Here is a 19,462-nt window from a genome sequence, read left to right as displayed (position 1 = left end):
AGATACGTTTGATTTATTCTTATTGAGTTACATCAACTAATCAGAATTACTATAAGATTACTTTATTATAATTTTCTAAATGCAATTTTTGTAGAGTTGATTTTATATCAACGATTCGAGAAGTGGCTAAGACGAAATATTAAATCACTAAATAATAAGTTATACTATCTGCGGTTACTAGTTGTACTACAGTATTTTTTTACCTGAAACGTCATAGTTGTATAATCAACGATACTAAGAAGATACAGCTCAGTACATAAAGAATGAGAAATGAAGGCCATATTAATAATGCAAGCTTGCACATGTAGTAGTGATCATGGTTGCTACACGGAAACTAAGGCGGACTTGAGTTGATTAAATGTCATGTTGTTTATAATGATAACACATCATTATGTATTCATTTATTATTTCTACTATGTTTCAATAAACGGGTGACGATAATTGGTACCGGTAGTCATTTCTCGGACGTGTTTAATGATAATCCATGCTTTTAATTTAACTAATGTTCGAATATCTATCAGTTTATTCAGTTGTGTATTTTTACTTTATACATATATTTTTGCAATTATGTTTAAGTAAAAGCCTTATTAATAACTTTATTAATTCAAGTTTAAAATGGCACCAACGGATTTTGAATAATTTCGATTGTGCTAATATTAGTAAAACATCACCTTTCCTAGTAGCACACTTTATGAAACCATAAATCATAAAACTTTCTTACTTTTCACAAAAGTATTAATTATTGATTAAGATACAACAAGAAGTGTATTTAATCTTCAAGAAACTTGCAACTTTTCTTCTGTCTCTGACAATAATAACTGTTGAATATATATTTAATATTGGTCCAACAAAATTTAGAACCAGACAAAAATATAAGCTTAAAATATTGTTAATTTTTACCTACAGTTATGAATTTTTATTGTTTCATTTTTTAATAGTTTCTTATGCATAGTTTGAAGAGTGAAATGTATTAGTCAAAATATTTACTATTCCTAACATTATGAAAGAAGACCAAGGAAGGCATAATACATTATGAAAATGTGCTCGAGCCTCTGAACTTTATTTTTTATAGACAAGTTGCATGTATAGTACGATGAATAGTATTAGTGTATAGTAGCTAATGCCGATTTTTACTCAGCTCGTTTAAAACAACAGCCATTTTTGTGGATATTAAAGAAATAGAACTCTTGCTGGCATTAACGCTTAAAATTCAAAGTAAAAGATACAAGAGCTAATTTGTTCCAAGCAGAAACAAAAAGCTGAAATACATGGAATGGATCGATTTTTTACAGTTGTTTATGTAGCCAGTTAACACTAATAATAAATTAATAAAAGTTTATGTACATACAGCAGATCCAAAGAACAAAATAATAGTTCTCTTTAGCGTTCTCAAGCTGCTTGCCATTATTTTAAAGGAACCAAAATTGTCTCTTCTGCATCTTGACCCCGTTGCAAGGCACGGGTGTAGCAGCTAGTATTTTTATACATCCCAAACAACATTTTTGTGGATGATGGTAATGGGTTATCAGTATAAGTGGCAGTTGGTTTGATCATTTTAAACGTTTCAATTTGGTTGGCAAGTAGAAATTTGTATTACAGACTTAATTTTATTTTATAATAACTGAAAAGATTAATTACCACAACTACTGTGAGAAGGGTTAAGTCGAATGATTTTGTGGAGGACATTAAAATCTACTAATAACCAATAAATAATTTGAGCTTGGGAAAAATAAGTTCCCGGTATTTCTGACCCTACCATTATGGTTAAGGTTTTCCAAATTAACAAAATATGATGAGCTAGTAGGGTGTGTAATATGTGATCTAGTATAATTTTTTTTTTTGAAACTCTTAAAATGTTTTATTGGATTTAAATTATTTATATTCTCTGTTTCATGCAGTTACTCACACCTTATTTATTTTGTCACTTAGTAAAAGCTCAGTCTTATTATCGACGAGGTGCAAAGAAGACAGCCACATTGTTCCATTGTGTTCCCCCAGGTTAATTATATTTCGCCCGGGCGGTAATTCAGCGTTAGACAATGCGGGAATCTTGTTATATTCTTGTAACCTTACTTAGATTACATTATCGGTGTTGCTGTTTAGGTGGAATATTCCCTCACTACGTCGTTTAAACTTTAGGCTAAACACGTATTAACTTGATGAGCTTTTGATGCCAGTGCTCTAGTGAATTAGCGAATACTATAATATAGACACTGTTTAACAAATAATGAATAACAGAGCACTTAAGGAAAATAATTTTAAATTTCTTCAAAGCATCTTTTTCCTTTACTGTACAATAAAAAAAATCATTAGGCCTATTTGTTAACAATTATTTTTAAGTGATGTATCTTAATAAGGTCGTTTGACAGAAGAAAACCTTCTAAGGTGCTATTCTAAATCGAGTTATCCTGGAGGATTTGAATTATTCATATTATTACATAAATTATTTTATCATCATTTTATTCGTTTTATATACCTTCGTCCTGGGTTTTGCTATTCCTTTAGGTACCGTGCCACAGTGGTAATTTTTAGGCTTGTTAAACAAATAATTTCGGAATTTTGTATTCAATTAAACATTGCCTGATGTTAAATTAGTTCAGTCATACGGTTATTAAATCAAGCGTATATATATATATATATACATATATAACTGTAGTGATAAATATTTCAATTTTACCCTTACCCAATGGTAATGGAAATATAAAAGACTAAACAAAAGTTGTATCCTCTGAGACCGGATAATAACTCAGGTTCCGTTGAATCTTTCTTTCCAAACAACTATTTCTCAAACGTTAAAGGCAACTCAATTAAAAACTTTGTCGGACGCGCATCAGTTTATACCCTTCAAATTGATGTATCTCTGGAGCGAGTGGGTCTTTGAAGTAAAATCGCGCTTCATACGGCAGTGAGGTGTATTGTTTTGGTAGCTTCTCTGATTGTTTCGGTTTAGCAAATTTAAAATTCTTATCCAGTTAGAGGTCTTGGCTTGTGGATAAGGGTGGACTTCTTTCAAGAGCTGTCTTAAATTCACTATAGCTGTGTGACAATGTCAGGGCTCGTTTATTAGGAACTCACGTTATCAAGTACTGTGATTCCTCATTCCTCGGTTCCTGTGGTAGTGGAAACTTGTGAAGTAAAACCTAGTCGGAAAGAACGGTCACTTTTCGAAGTAACTCGTCTGTTCACAGGCAGTTGATTCTCAAAAAATTTCTCATTTCAGATACAACATTTAGACATAAAGGGGTTTCATATAACGGTAACTCTGGAGACACATAAACATAATTAGTGTAAAGAAACATAAATTTATATTTATTTTCAGCTATCGGAGAATCTAAAAAATGTTGGAAATGTTAATTCAGTAAACAATAATGTAGGCATTGTAAGATAATATGTCGTGTATGACCAATTGTTTCAGCGTCCCTTTACTGCCAACCTCCTAACTTAAAAAAAGCTAATATCAATGTGATAATAGTTCAACAAAAACTCCTACGTACCCGCATTTAGGCTACGTGGAATTTGCAAAGTTTCATCGGTACAGTGCATATTTATAATACTCCTAATTTTTATATCAGCGAAAATAACGTGGGTAAAGTATTTTATCATGGACCACTGTTCGCGTAAAGTTCAAATATTCTTCATACGTCAATATAACGGTGGTGAGAGCTATTTCAGTTATGCTATTGTGAAAACCAGCTGCAGCTATTTATGAAGCTTTGTTTCCGAATCGGATTTACTGCGACGAATCATTTACAAGATCACAATGCAGCACATCCAATCACATACCCGATCACATCCCGTCCTATAGTTAATACATGGAGGGTTGTGGTGTTCAGGTCGGCTGCTCTAATGGCTTATGAATTTTTGACCTGACCGAACCCATCAGGTCTTTTGCTGTGACTCTATGATGTTCCATTCTTCCAGTTTATTGCTAAATCCAGGGATTTTACGTAATTGTGTCGTAATCAGGAGAATGCGAATTATGAACTATTTATAGAAATTTTTTGTGCGTTATACAAACTTCCGTTGTTTTTAGACCGCAGATGAGTGTTTACAAATGTAGTGTTTGCGCCTTTACACGGAACGGTATGAAGTTCTGTATTCGTTCTATGGCTTAACTTGAATATATTCAAATATAATATATAATACACATATTACATGCTTGAAAAGCATGTAATCATTATGAAATTTGTATGAGCTGATACTTATCTTTAGTTAACAGCGATTTCAATAGTTAATGTAAAACAGCCAGGCATTCGTTATTAGTTAGTGGAAAAACAAGCACTGACGATTTAAGACGATAAGCATGTATTAGTCTAACATATAGAATCAAAAATCTTTTTTGTCATAGACAGAAAGCACCGCGTATTGGCAGTCGTCAAGATGTACATGAAAACTAAATATCGCTGTCAAACGATAATATATACAAATACCAATACATCTTAAGTGTTTACAGTGATTCCTTAGGAATCACGGCGTATTTGGTTGGATCCCAAGCAAAGACAGCAGCATTTTGATGCCTTTAAGTTGCTCAAGATGTCCTTGATCTCTGGCCTTGGAAACAGCTTGGCTATAAACGAAATGCACAGATAATCTCATTCCAATATACATTCACTCACACTCAAGTTTGCCCTATTAATTTAAAGCATTTAATTGAAATAAAACAAAAGAATTATCAAATTAAATGACTTAGTTGTTACTTTATTGAATGTATCATATCAAAATGTGTTAAAACATATACTGTAATGTCTAACAGACAGAATAGTATACAGACTCATCAACCCCCCCTGGTCGTCATCTAGTGACATGTGTATCATATCATCATTGACTCGATGTATTGCAGACCCAAACTGATATGACAGGTGCCTAGTTTGCCTAGTTATTGCTTTGTTGCTGAGTAACTATTATTGCCCATGTCTTGATGCTTACTTTTATTAATAAAAAAAAAAAGATGTAGTATCAAAAGATAAACTATGAAGTACTATAATATTATATGTAACGTTAGTAGCAGTTAATTATATTATCAAAAAACACAACATATTTTTATTGCGGCACATTATTAATACTTTGTATTTATTTTGAGGAGATATGTTATTGAGTACCCACTTCCTTGTTGAAAGCTTGTGACGAAGCTTCATGTGGTAAGTTACCTATTTTAAATAAACGTTTTAATTGTTGGGTTAACCTATCAGCGTTATAATTTTTGTATTTGACCATTTAGTCAAATCCCGTGTAATTTAATAAGTCAATAGTACACCTTCTAATAAAAAAATACAAGTAATAGATATTAACTTCCACATTAAAATCTAAAGTATGCAAAAAAGGGTTTCCATTTACATATAATAATATTACTCAATGTTTCTAATTGTATCTTGTCAACAAGGTTTTTCCTTGCTTGATGCTTGACAGTAACCTAACTAGTCCTGCCTACCCAGGTTATCCGATCAAACTTCTAATTTTACAAAAACTTCCATTCAAAAACTTCTTTGGATCGTAAACTGGCAAAATAGTTGGATTCTTGTCCCAAAAGTACGACATAGAACGTACAATTTTAGTCCTATAATTAATTTGCAGAAGCCAATAGTTCGTTTCGTGGCCAAAATACACCAACGATTTTACTTCCATTACATTCTTTCCAAATCGGATTCCATTTCATCCATATTGTACTAGCAATATAATAAAACCCCCAGCCGGAAGGGCAAATTTAGAATATATCGGACAATAGATAGATTATTCACCGCTTATAAATAACTAAAACTCAATAATTGAATGCTGCCGGTCCAGCGTACCTTGTGCTCGCATGATGCCGGGGGTGACTTCAATAATTAATACACCGGTCAGTAGTGAAGTCTGATACTGTAGCCCGGGGCTGCAATGCTCTCGTGTGTAGATAATGCACCGCATGTTGTGATATAACTACAGGTTTTGTTACATTGTAATAATTTAAGTAAGTTAGAAAACCCTAATTTTTTTGTTACTCCTTCTCTCATAGCGGAAAAATAGATGTTCGTTCTTTTTTTTTTTTTTTTTTTGGGGGGGGTTTGATTTTGGGGGGGGGGTTGGTTTGATATTTTTGGGGGATCTTAACTCTTCTGCAATATAAAAATGATTTTTGAGCGCCAAGGTGCTGAGTTCATTTAACTACCGGATTTGTTACTAGGTAACATTTTAATCGAGTGAATAAGTTGTAGTACCTAACTTTCTTTATACAGTACATTTCTTACATGGCATAAACAGTGCAATTATTTCCAATAATTATCGTAGGAGAGGGTTTTTCGTAATAATTTTTGTGTTTGGTTTTTTAGTATATTTGTGTCCTCTTTCGTTCTATTACACATTTTTGGTGTGATTTTGGTATATTCTGGGTGCTCAACGCTAATGAGTATATACTATACGCGCTATATTATGTTAGATTGGTCTGGTTTTCATTCAACTAGGAATTCTTTTAATAGGGTACTTTATGTGTATGAAATGTTTATATCGACTGATGTAATCTGTTTCATACTTCCAAAATAATACCATGCTCTAGATAGCTATAGGCCTGTGTTCTCCCAGTTATTGATAACATTTTACTTACTAATTGACAGTTTCAATGCTGATACTGTCTTAAACGTTGAAGTGGTATGAATTTTGCATTGAGAATATTTCGTAAAGATTCTCAACTTATTAAATTTGAGAATGTGTCAGTATGATGTTTTGGATACTGTTTAATTGCTACTGAAGATTTTGTATTTATATTCAAAATAATTAGTGCATAGTGATTCTCCCAACTAACACTAACCGTGCACTATTTACCAACTGATACAGGGAAGTGGCGAACTAATGGTTTATTTATCGCAAGGAAAGACGACCGGGCTATTTATTTTTGCTCGAAGCACCACTTAAATAAAGTGAAACTGCTTGTGGTTGGTTTAATCTGTACTAACTCGCGCTATTTCGGTTTTTAGTAGCTATCGGGAGGTTTTGGCCGAGTGTGCTAACACCCACGCCGCCTTGTAGCCCGGCGCCCAAAACCCTTAGGTTACTTGATATTGTTGGTTTAGTAGATCTATTTGAGTTTTAATATGCGCTTATTTGAACACAATCGTGGCTGAAATTTTAATTTAGACCTTCTAACGGAAGCCAAACTGCAGAAAAAGGTTGAAAATCTAACTTAACCGAAATAATGTGTTTTAATACTTACGTCAAATTGGTATGAAGTTGTTTTTCAATGTAACTAAAAGTATTAAAGATCTTATGTTTTATGACTTCACTATCTATCTTAACAAGTACTTATGCAACACAACGATATAAACACACTAGATACAAGTTTGCATATATTTTATAATATACAGGGTGGTAAAAAAGTCCCTGGACAGTTAAATATTTAAAAAAATAATGCAGATAGAGCTACAATACTTGGTACAAAGTTACAGGGCATAAAACTCTATTTTAACACATATTCAGTGATCCAATAACTCTTCAGGGGGACGGCCCACAAGGAGTCGGAAGAAAATCTTAAATGGAAGCATAGGTCAATATTGCATAGGTCAATGCACATCAAATTAAAGGTCTTTTTTAGTAGAATACAATGCTACAAACCGCACTTCAAAAGGTTGACCCTGCACAAAATGACAGTTGTTCAAAGATTCATTTAATTTACATTGCTATTATACGCTTTATCCTCAGGGGGCACAGCCCTAGGAATCGGAAGAAAATTGTTAACGTAAGCATAGGTCGATATGCACATCAAATTAGAGGTCTCACTAGTAGATTACGATGCCGTAAATTCAAGCTCAAAAGAATGCCTGAGTAAAAAATGGCAGTCGTTCAAAGATTCAAAATGGCGGACTCAAGAAATCTTTGAACATCTGCCATATTAACCTATGCTTCCATTTAAGATTTTCTTCCGACTCCTTGTGGGCCGTCCCCCTGAAGAGTTATTGGATCACTGAATATGTGTTAAAATATAGTTTTATGCCCTGTAACTTTGTACCAAGTATTGTAGCTCTATCTGCATTATTTCTTTTAATATTTAACTGTCCAGGGACTTTTTTACCACCCTGTATAGTTCTTTACATCATTGATGCATCCATGTAATTCAGGTTGGACCAATATTCACTTTTTTAATTATAAAAAGCTTTGGTATTAATCTATGTCTCGTTTAAACTTTAACACCTTCCCAACTTCATGTTCCTATTTTAACTACTGACATTACTCTTATATTATATCTACGTTTTATATTTTATTCCAATACGAATTTGGCATTATCTATCTCTAATCGGGTTTCCAACAGAACATTTCCCCTTGAAATACTCGTATTTAACAACATTGAAAGCATGATGGTGGATTTGCTCCCTGGCCATCACATGTTAAGGACCATTTCACCCTAAACGTTTTAGTAGCTCCGGTTCAAACTCCTAGGGATGACAGAAACTTTTATCGCGATTTTGCCTCTTCTCTACAAACTTTTCGTCACGCCAATTCACTTTTATGTAGACTCTCAAGAATCTCCCTTTCTTGTAGCCCTCCAAATTTCTTCAGGCATTCGTACAGGATTTGTTATGGGTTTGGGAATATTTATACCACTAAATTAACTGAGGAAAATAAATTGTATTCAGGATGAGTGTTAAATAAACCATCATTGTTATTTAAGTAAATGCCTACTCTTTTTTAGCATTAATATTTTTTTCTGTTTTCTGTGTAGACAAGTTACTTTACACAGTCCCTATATACTACAAGTTAATAATTACTATTTTTAACTACGGAGTGAAGTAGATGGTCAGTTCCTACGTAGAATTTTAGACAGTTTGACAGCACTAATGGCAATTATTATTTATGTAGTATACACGTTCTTTTAAAGCAAAACATATTTTATTTAAAATTAACTACCGTATGTTAACCAAACTATAGAATTTTAGATGTATCATAAATTATCAAAGTATCAAAAGCTAAGACAGAAAAACAATTTTTACAGTACCACACTATGAGCGACTACATTTTTACGGCCAGAACGCGTCGAGCGTCTTCACTCAATTTCAATAAGAAGCGTATGTGTTTAAAATTCAATAGCATTTCCACCACAGTAATTATAACTCCTTTGTTGTCTACGATGTATTGTAAGTCAAGGTGAACAGTGGACAGTCCACCAGGTTCCTAGGTTCCCATGGCCCACAGTCCGTGGTTCCGGCGAAGCAGTCTGTAGGTGGAACGACGGACCTAGTGGAACTCTACATGCGTCTTCGTTCTGCCTCATGGCTACAGCCGGTGTTGGTAATGGCAAAAACATTCCGAAGAAGGAAATGCAAACCGTTGACAGAAGTAAAAATATGTTACTGAAATTTAACAAATGTGATACACCAACAAAGTAAAGTAGACAAAATCCCAATGTTGTACATGAACCCAGGCTCTGTTATTTACGAAATTTTAAAGGATGTTATGTTTTTAAGAGACGTAATATTTTGACATTTAGTGCAGGGGCTCTCAACCTTTTTTGCTGTACGCCCCCTTAGAATCCTGAATTTTACTTCCGCCCCATCCCCAACCTTACCCATCCTTAAAAGCTCATAGTTCTATTATTTTTAATTACGGTGCTCCTACCCCACTGTGTAATTAGTTATTTACACTCTATTTTCAAAGGTAATGCGATTCAATTTGACGTTTTTATATGGCTACAATACAAATTTAATTTTATAAAAAATGTTTGCTTTATTTGTTATTTGTGTTTCATGGAGCGCTCATGTTCTCCACGAAATTCTTTTACGTCAAGCGTTGATTTCCAATGTATCACGATCCATTTATTTTTTGATCCTTTATAAATTTCCATCTTCCATACGCAACTAGGTGTAGTGTTGAATAGAGTGAAATGAACTATGTTAGCTTTGCTACTAACTAGACCAACTGTTTAAACTTTACAAATTATTCAGCTCATGGTTAAGATCAGATAGGACTACTTTCGAACCATCCATAAGCTAATGTTTGTCTCAGGATCGAACTAGCGTTCTATTGATTATTTACTATTTTTTTTTATAGGCAAGCAATGCTACCCAGCTTCGATGGCCTTAACATCGTACATTGTAAACAATTTTATAACTACAGTAATATATTTCCTAATTGTAATCACTTACACCGATGGGTCGAGGAAGGTTGGGAATATAGGTTTAATTATGCCGTGGTCGGTGACATTGGCCTGATATCAGTGACATTGTAATGCTGGGATGACAGGATGACAGTGAGTGGGACCATTCAACCTTTATGTCAGACTGACATGTCGATCTACTTTGTGTGTTGTAATTAACATTAGCAGATGGTCTATGTCCGTGCTGTCAATGGGTTACGTAACTATGGTGAATTAACTTAGTTGAAGATGCTAGACAAGAATATAGTTCATGCCCAACAAACAACGAACAAAGATCACCTTAGATGTCATTGATAACTGCGCCTGCTTCCCAGATATTGAATTATTCGTATCCTTTTGTACCAATAACAATTACTCGGCGCTTGCGGTACATGGAGGTCCACAGAGTGTTGTGGGTGATGTTTGTACAAGAGCACGAGACTATACCCCCCCTCCCAGTAGTAATGGCCAGTAATGAATGAGTCAGCCGGCGGCGTGAGTCCCTCTTTGTTGCGAGTTGCACGTCTTCTCCGCTAGGTGGCAGCAAGAGTCAGCTTCAGCTGTACTTACCACTTAAGGCGGTGACACACTATCGATCTTTTCCCCGATCAAGACCCCGAACCGAGCAGGGAGAAGGGAGAAGGGAGATAAATATCAGCAAAATTTTACTCCGAACATTTCCCCGAACATGACCAAGACCAGACGAATTCTACCGAGCGCGGCAAAAGGAAGTTTGGAGAGAGATAGAGAGTGTGTGCGAGTGAGAGCGCGGAGGCAGTGCCGTGGAAGAGGGAGGGGGGTGCATTGACCTTGCTGAAATAACGTTACAGAATGATCATTTTAATTGCCTTTAATAATATTAATGTTTATATTATTTTTGAAAGAATTTAAGTCAACATCAATTACTTAATTCAACCTTAATATTATTGATATAATTGATTTAACGGTTTCTACACTTTCAACCTTGACCAAACAAACCACAAACATTACATCTTAAATGATTATAATATATAACGGCAACATATTACCCAACATTTATTTATTTTACCAATTAAAGAGTTTAATTGTCATATTAAATCAGAACTATCAATGCTAGCGCAGGCGGCCGCTCGGTGCGGCGCTCGCGACGATGTACGGGGCAAAAATGTACCGTGACACACTATCGTACATCGGACCGTACATCGGACCGATCTTTTCTTTGATCTTTCGCCAAAAAACCGCCTCCAGAGCGCTCGTCTCCCTGCTCGGCCTGATGTCTTGTTCGGCGTCTTGATCGGTGTACGGACCCGTGACACACTATCGAACATCCTCCCTTCGACCTCCCTTCTCCCTTCTCCCTGCTCGGTTCGGGGTCTTGTTCGGGAAAAAGATCGATAGTGTGTCACCGTCTTTACTGCAACGTTTACTATCATTGTAGCCTTCTATCTTTGGCTATGGATATAATGTATACATATTCAATTGCAATGTTGTTGTAGCCAGTCTTGAAAAAACATATAAAACAGAATAAAAATTACGTAATTGAACTGAGTTATGATTATTGAATTTTACATACATACATGTACATAATATGTATTCTTTATGGACCAGATGTAGAATGTTTAAATTGAAAAGATCATAGTGTGGCAAACCACTTACAGGTTACGATACAGTCCAAAATTCTATTTCCTCTCGAAGTTTTTGTCACTGGGTTAGTTAATGTGACATAAAATACACTTTATCTTACAATTAACCTTGAAATTATGGCATATCCGACATAAATTAGTAATTTTACGTTAGCGCACTCTCGAATTTGCTTAATATATTTTGAATCTGAAATAAATGAAGACGTTATCATCAAATTTAAATGATAAGTTTAATCTATAGAAAAGTAACGTCTCAGTGTGTTGATGTATAAGTGATTTCTGTCGAATACACCAACTGGTAAACAAGCGATACTGAAAGGACATCTTTGTAAAGTACTGTCAATTTTAGGTCTCATGAACAATCGCAATAACAAAAACCAAGGGAGAAATAGAAACTTGTATCCGGGGCTTATTGAACCATGTTCTGATTAAACAAAATTACGAGTCTATATAGTTGGTATGTCTAAAGATTTGTCAATAGTACTCTCTTGAATTATTATATAAAGTATCTGCATTCAATATACCTGTAAAAATATTTGTAAAATTGTGACACTAATGTGATTTTTGTTTGACAGGTAGGACGGGGCCTGAACGAACACACGATGTTGGCTTGTTCATCGGCCACTGTTCCTAAACTATCCAACTCTTCCTATGGAATGTTCGCATCGTCACCACAGCCCATAAAGGTAAACACATTTTTATAATAATTGTTATGCTTGTAATCAAACAGATATTTTATTTTTGTGGAGAAGAAATTTATTATTCTATTGGTGCCTCAAACATTAATTTTGCTTAAATATCAGGTTATATACGTAAAAGTTTCACGCGTGACTTTGACTCAGTATTTTTCAGTATTTCGTAGTTTGTGCATGTCTACACTCTTTCAACATTCTCATGACCTCCTTGCGAAATTCATTACCTTTTTTAAGGGAAACATTTTATCTGTTAAAATGCCCACTAAAACACGTACGGTACAAAGCACCCAAACCACATATTAATTTCCTCAACCACAACCAAATAAACCCTTTTACACATTCAAACACAATCAAACCTCAGAGGTTAAATAAGCCAAACGTTTGATAGGTCTTGTGGTCGGTAAATATTTGACGGATGATTCAAGGAAGTTCCTCCAGCAGCATATCCGGGATACATAAGCAATCACATCATCGAGGTTTGACAATTCCCGGGTCGCCATTGGTTGTGGTCTGTGTTTGTGGGATATCAGACACAGAGTCCTGAGGGACTGAGCGGTTACCCTGTAGGAGTATTGTTGGTGACGTTACAGCAGGGTTTCTGCATCTAGACTTGCAGTAATAGCGTTCGCTGAGCTATAAAATATAGTTTTACCCTCTTTTTCCATTTTATTTTAGCCCCTTCTCATTGCATTTGCTACTTTTGGTGGTCAACGAACCCATCGAATTCGGGAATCCGAAAATATAATATTTTGGTGGGTTTCTCCTAGGATTCATACTTTATGGAGTACACAAGCTCTTAAGTTCACTAATAATATTTAAAATGAAAATAAATCTTAAGATTTTAGGGTGTATTTATATTTTTCTTATCTAGGTCTGAAATAAAACTGAAAATACATTTTAAACTGCTAACAAGCTACTACAGTAATTGTCTAATTTGTTATCGACACGCACACAAATCTTCTAATATATAAAATTCTCGTGTCACAGTGTTTGTCTGCAAACTCCTCCGGAACGACTTCACCGATCGTTATGAAATTTGGTGTGTAAATTCTGTAGGTATGCGAATCGGACGTAAACTATTTCCCGTTTCGAAATTCTTAAAAGGGCTCCGCCCCAGTGGCTCTGGAGTTTCCCATGTTAACCTTATGAGAAATGGAATTAATGAATCTTAACAGCTGTTTCAATTAAACAAGTTGGTTCTGTTCTATGATGTTCAATAGCATTAAAGTTACAAGGATTACCAACAGGGTGCAGCACTATTATTTCTTTTACATTTATGACAACAGCTAATTTGCAACCAAAAGGTGAGTGAGCGTAGCGAACGAACTTCAACCTGGAGGCGAGTTAGCGTAGCGAACGAGCTAACCTGAAGGCAAGTGAGCGCAGCGAACGAGCTCCAACCTAAAGGTGAGTGAGCGTAGCGAACGAGCTCCAACCCAAAGGTGAGTGAGCGTAGCGAACGAACTTCAACCTGGAGGCGAGTTAGCGTAGCGAACGAGCTAACCTGAAGGCAAGTGAGCGCAGCGAACGAGCTCCAACCTAAAGGTGAGTGAGCGTAGCGAACGAGCTCCAACCCAAAGGTGAGTGAGCGTAGCGAACGAACTTCAACCAGGACGTGATTGAGCGATGCGAACGAGATCATCTTGAAAATTAAACGTAACGGTACTTTCTTTCCATCGGTCTGTCTTAGGGGAAACCTATAACTTAGGCGATACGAAGTTCGCCGGGTCAGCTAGTACTCCGATAAAATTATTCCACGATTTTTCAAGTTAATCGATAAAGAATTGTGAAGAAAAAATTATTATCTTTATTTATAAACTAAAACCAATACCACCGCCGCTGGCTTCTGTTGCGTTTGTACGCTAAGAACTGCCGATTTGGCGGCAAGCTCGGGAACTCCTTGCATTTGGGCCTCGCACGCGTATAACTCGAATATTTCCTGAAACTTGACTGACAACTTTATGACAAAATCTAATGCAACAACTTTGACCACAAAGAAAAAAATACTTTTCATTCTCCAGACGATATTTCAGTCAACGGAAGCTTCGTGATACTAGGATTCATCATACATGAAGCCACAACTCATCTCACAACATGGTCATGATAAACTACGCAATTTAGTGTCAAGTTACTAAATCTAAACGTGTTAATAGTTAGCACCCAAACTACCCTTACTAGTAGTGCTGTATGTGCAATATTCTGGTAAGCTTACAGCAGCGGCAGCCATTGACGCGACATCAACGCAACGTCCCTTGGGTGGATGTGGTAATTGAATGCTTTAATATTGATATCGTCCATATCTAGCTTTCACTCTGTTTACTATTACACCACGCTGATACAACGAGGGAATTCATATACGTGCAATTACCTCAATTGGATTGTAATTAATTGTTATTGGGAGCAAAAATTGTATAATTTTTATCAGTGTGATGTGTAACCTTTCGTGCTCTATGTTGATACATCGGGATGAAATGATAAGGCAACCATGGTCCGGTATAATGCAATGTCTAATTTTGAAATATATTCCGTGTGCTCCAAATGTAACCGTATTATTGCTCATCATTATAGTGTATGTCCTCCTAAAATTTGTTGAAATTTGTGTTTTTAAAGCACAGAAAAACAAGGTAAAAGTACGAATACTTAAACTACAACTTTTATCCAATTTATTTTTTCATTTTTTTTTAACAGAATTAAAATAACTCAGCATATCAGCAAATGAAGTATCGAGCAGTAACCAGAAATATTAACTAATTATTAACCATAATATTAACGCAGGTAGTAACCGAGGATTATAGGGGTCACTCTGAAATTCGGAGGTGGCGGGACACGGAGGTGGCGGGACGCGGAGATTGCGGGAGGTAACCCCCGCGACTAGCATACAACACAGATCAGTATAATTTTTCCAAAGTATTTTGAACAATGGGATCGTGATTTCATAATTCCCTTAACTACTTGTTATAAATTAGTTTCTGAGATGAGAGATTAGCAGGGGTTGTACACTCAGTTAGATGATATGTTAGCTATGTGACGCTAAAAAACAAATAATTTAGCTCAATATTATTCCTTGCCTTATAATGAGCAGGATAAATTAATTACTGAGAATTTTTAGCGTGTCGTTGTAATTAAAAATATTTTCAGTAAACTTTAATGATTTCTTTTTTTGCAGCTTTATTAAATTTGCAAAGAAACTGCTGCACATAAAAATGTAATCATTAAATATTTTTTAACACATTTTTAATTACAGTGACATCAAACCTGTGATACAAGCTTAATTATTGTGCTTGGATCGCAGGTTTAATTTGAATGGTTAATACTGATAATGTATGATCTTTTTTGGATTATGTGTTTAAAACTAATTTATAAACCACAATTATAGAATCATAATATTTATGTAGATGGACTATTAGAAAAACAAGACTACTGTAATATTTACTTAACTATGAATTTACAGTTTTACGAGTAAACATAATACATACTTATATGTATTTAATTGATACAACAATAACCGTATATAGAGTAAAAGCGTACTGCGTTGTCAGAGAAGAGAGTTTAATTATAAGTTGCAAACAGATCGATCATTCTGCAAGAGATCGCCGAAGACCCATCGATCACTTTTACACAACTCATTTAATTATCTTTTAAAAGTTATCAAAATTACAAAACTAACCTGTAATATTATAAAAGAGAGGTAGTTTCTGTCTATTGGTTCTATCCGTTGGATGGCCTATTGAATTGGTTTTGTCTTCACACTGTTGATGTTTTAAAACAATCCAAACCCTCAAAACATTTCAGAAGTGTTATCCTGTATATTATTCCCTTAACAGTTTACTACCATACTTTACTAATTTATATCACATATCATTTGAGTGTCACGTTTCCATTATTTTGATCTGTTATAAAAAAAAATTGGAAATTGATTCTTTTTTGTCTAGATTGATGTTTCATTATTTCTATTAAAGTTAGACCACAATATACATATTCAGCCACAATTTGACATTTCTCTATATATATTAGCCATCTTAAGTTTGGTCTTATGTGAAATTAACCGTAATTTATTTCTGAATAATATTCATCCTGACTGAAATAATAATAGAATTACATTATTTATGTGGAGAAAATTAAAGACTATAGTGGGCAGGTGTACGACGGTAGAACCTTATACAAATTACAGAGGATTTTCAAGTAAATTGTGCTAGAATAAAACACATCATGTGTACAAAATGTGTTGGAATGATTTGTATTATTATTTCGTTAATGCATTGGGGCATTTTTTACTATAATCCCTCCGTGTTTTTCGCGTTGACCTGTAGAAAGTATCATTGTTGAGGGTGCGAGGGTGTTTCGCTACAATTAAAACACGCAAGGTAATGTACCTCAAGCGGCCAACAACGCCAACAACGCACCATTTGTTGTGTTTTGTTCCATTACCCATTACATTAGCAGACCTGTGTCGTTTGTCAAACGCTAAGTGCGCTGTTTTCATCTGCATCTACAGGGTACTGTTGTTTCCGTATTTTTTTAAGTGGGCCTACCAGGGCTGAGAGTGACGTTTTAAGTTGGGCCGTAGATATGATGTAACGAATTGCAACTAACTTCACATTTCCATAAACAGGGTGTCCCGGAACTCTCTATCAATATTTTAGTGCATTGTTCCTGAGTAAGAAACATATCTAAATATTATCATATTTAAATTGTCCGGAAGTCCTTAGTTACTCACACCGCCATTTTTCCCACTTATTCTTATTTATTTTTAAATAGTTAAACGTACGAAATAGAAACTTTGCAGAAACATTCAAGTGAACTAGACAAAGCTACAAAAATTATAACAGATTTCCAAATTCATAAAACAAAATGGCGGCCATTTATAATTTTGTTTCTTAAATAACTCAAAAACCATTGATTTTACAAACATTTTATTTTATGGCCGCTTTTTCGTTTTATGAATTTCGAAAATTGTCATAATCTTTTTGTAGCTTCGTCTTTTGTCCTAAATGTTTCCACATAGTTCCAATTTCATATGTTTAACCACTTTTTTTAGAAAAAAATTAATAAGTGGATTAACAAAATAACAGCTGTGTGAGTAACTAAAAACTTTCGGACAATTTAAATATACCATTTAGATATGTTTCTTAACCAGTAACGATACCCAAAAATATTAGTAGAAAGTTCCGGGACACCTTGTACAATAAATCCATGTATTTTATATATTTGTATATATTTATATATTTCCAACTATTTTTAAATATTTAATTTCGTTGGGCGTGAACCCCAAGTATAAAGATTAAGATTTTTTATTTCCACAAAATGCAAAGGTTACATTATTAGAAAACGTAAACTTAAGACAAGAAAAAGTACAAGGTTTCTTACCAATATAAAACAATTTGAAACTCTCCATGCAGAGAAACAAAACAGCACACTTCACACGGTTTAGAAGTTAAAAATCTACTTACATTGTCTTCTTTTAGATAAAAAATCTTTAACCCTGTACAAAGGTTTTGCCAAAAGGAGCCCCTCAACCCCTTTCCTGAATTTTGGGTATGGCAGGTTCCGTACTACCAAAGGAAGTTAATAAAAAAACTTGTTACTAAGAACATCATTTGACATCTGAACCTTACTTAACCTAACATTTGGTTAGGTTTACACATTTTTCCTACGTGTATTGTAGGAATGGATGTCGCCTCTTAGTTCAAGAGAATCCCACTACCTCTTGATTTTGAGCAAAGATTGAAAAAGAAAAAGACTGAAAAAAGACTGTATAAAGGTTACAAACCGTAATTTGGTTGTTAAGTTTACAGTCACTTTATCACGATTTTGTTTATCACTTATTCACTACACAAACTAGTTTACAATTCCAAACAATACGGCGTACACCGTATCAAGTAGTTGTATACTAAGTTTAGTTGACAATATACAACGTATTGTGTGCTATACACTACACAATATACAGAATGCACTGTAATAATGTAATGGCAGCGTCCAGGGTAATGGCAAATTGGCGCCATTGTGTTTCGCCGCTCATGGACCATCTTATAACAAATTCACCCCCCCCCCCTCCCCCTCCTGCACTCCTCGGCGTTAAGGGGCGATTTGATCACTTATAGGGAAGGAATTTCCGTTGTGCTTTTTATAAGAGGTTTTTTATTTCAGTTTATCATTCTTATGATACCAGATTTGGCATTGTATTAAAATGAAATATTGTTTTAGAAGCAATAAACACAAATATGGATGGTAAAAAAATAATTTATTTGATGCTTATAGGTTTTTATTCCTGATTTAGCATTAAACGTAAATACGTTTGTTTCAATAAAAAAATAATCGTTTACGACCCCTAACTGTATCGTGTTTACATTTAGTAATAGGGGTTATATTTAAATATGTATTGGTTGATTTACTCCCATACAGCTTTATCTACGTATGGATTTTTTACTTTGGAACTGTTAAGTAGTCAATTTATTGGAATCAATACCTATTCTTGACGGAGTTGAGATTTTTAAACTATTATAATACTTAATTCTGCTAAAGTAAATACATCGTTATTTTTAGTTGATAATCTATAGTAATTTTTCAAAATATAATTTTAAAATATCGCTTCTTAAGACAGGTTGTTAAAGGAATCGTATAATAATTTTAAATATTTATTTTTTTCACTTACTGACACCTAATTTTGTAAAGCTTTGTTTGTTAGAAGGCACTAATAAATTTAACACGTGTGCGTAACCCTTACGATTAGTACATAGAGTATACTATCAGTGAATCCTATTCCAAATTTACATGTTTAAAACAAAAAAATATTTCTTTAATTATAAATAAATAAATAACCAAGCAGCAAATATTCTGTTGATTGTTTCAATTAAAGATAGATTCTTGCTAAAGAACACTACAGTAATGCAGCCAACAGTCTATTTGTGTTAAGTTGCTAACTTGATGTGCTCATGTATCATTTATCCAAAGTACTTAAATTTTTTGTACCTTAACCTACATTATACCTACTAATACTAATGTTATTGTTCAGTTTAAAATACAACATCGTACATTTAAGTCGGTAGTGTCAG

General features: G+C 34.4%; 1 protein-coding gene across 9 annotated transcripts in view; it reads left to right on the top strand.

The window, feature by feature from the left end:
• LOC128995177 (polypyrimidine tract-binding protein 2-like) overlaps positions 1-19,462 on the top strand; it is a 533,132-nt gene that overhangs the window by 271,726 nt on the left and 241,944 nt on the right. For all 9 annotated transcript variants that reach the window (XM_054420103.1, XM_054420106.1, XM_054420102.1 and 6 more), the window contains one exon: positions 12,291-12,401. In XM_054420103.1, coding sequence (XP_054276078.1) covers positions 12,291-12,401 — 111 coding nt within the window. The remainder of the gene's footprint in view (positions 1-12,290; positions 12,402-19,462) is intronic.

Source organism: Macrosteles quadrilineatus, unplaced genomic scaffold, assembly GCF_028750875.1.
Source record: "Macrosteles quadrilineatus isolate MER2022 unplaced genomic scaffold, UCM_ALF_1.0 Scaffold_5__1_contigs__length_97177068, whole genome shotgun sequence".
In the NCBI taxonomy this organism is placed as follows: Eukaryota; Metazoa; Arthropoda; class Insecta; order Hemiptera; family Cicadellidae; genus Macrosteles; species Macrosteles quadrilineatus.
The sequence above is the reverse complement of the archived record's forward strand: the minus strand, read 5'-3'. Positions and strand labels throughout refer to the sequence as shown.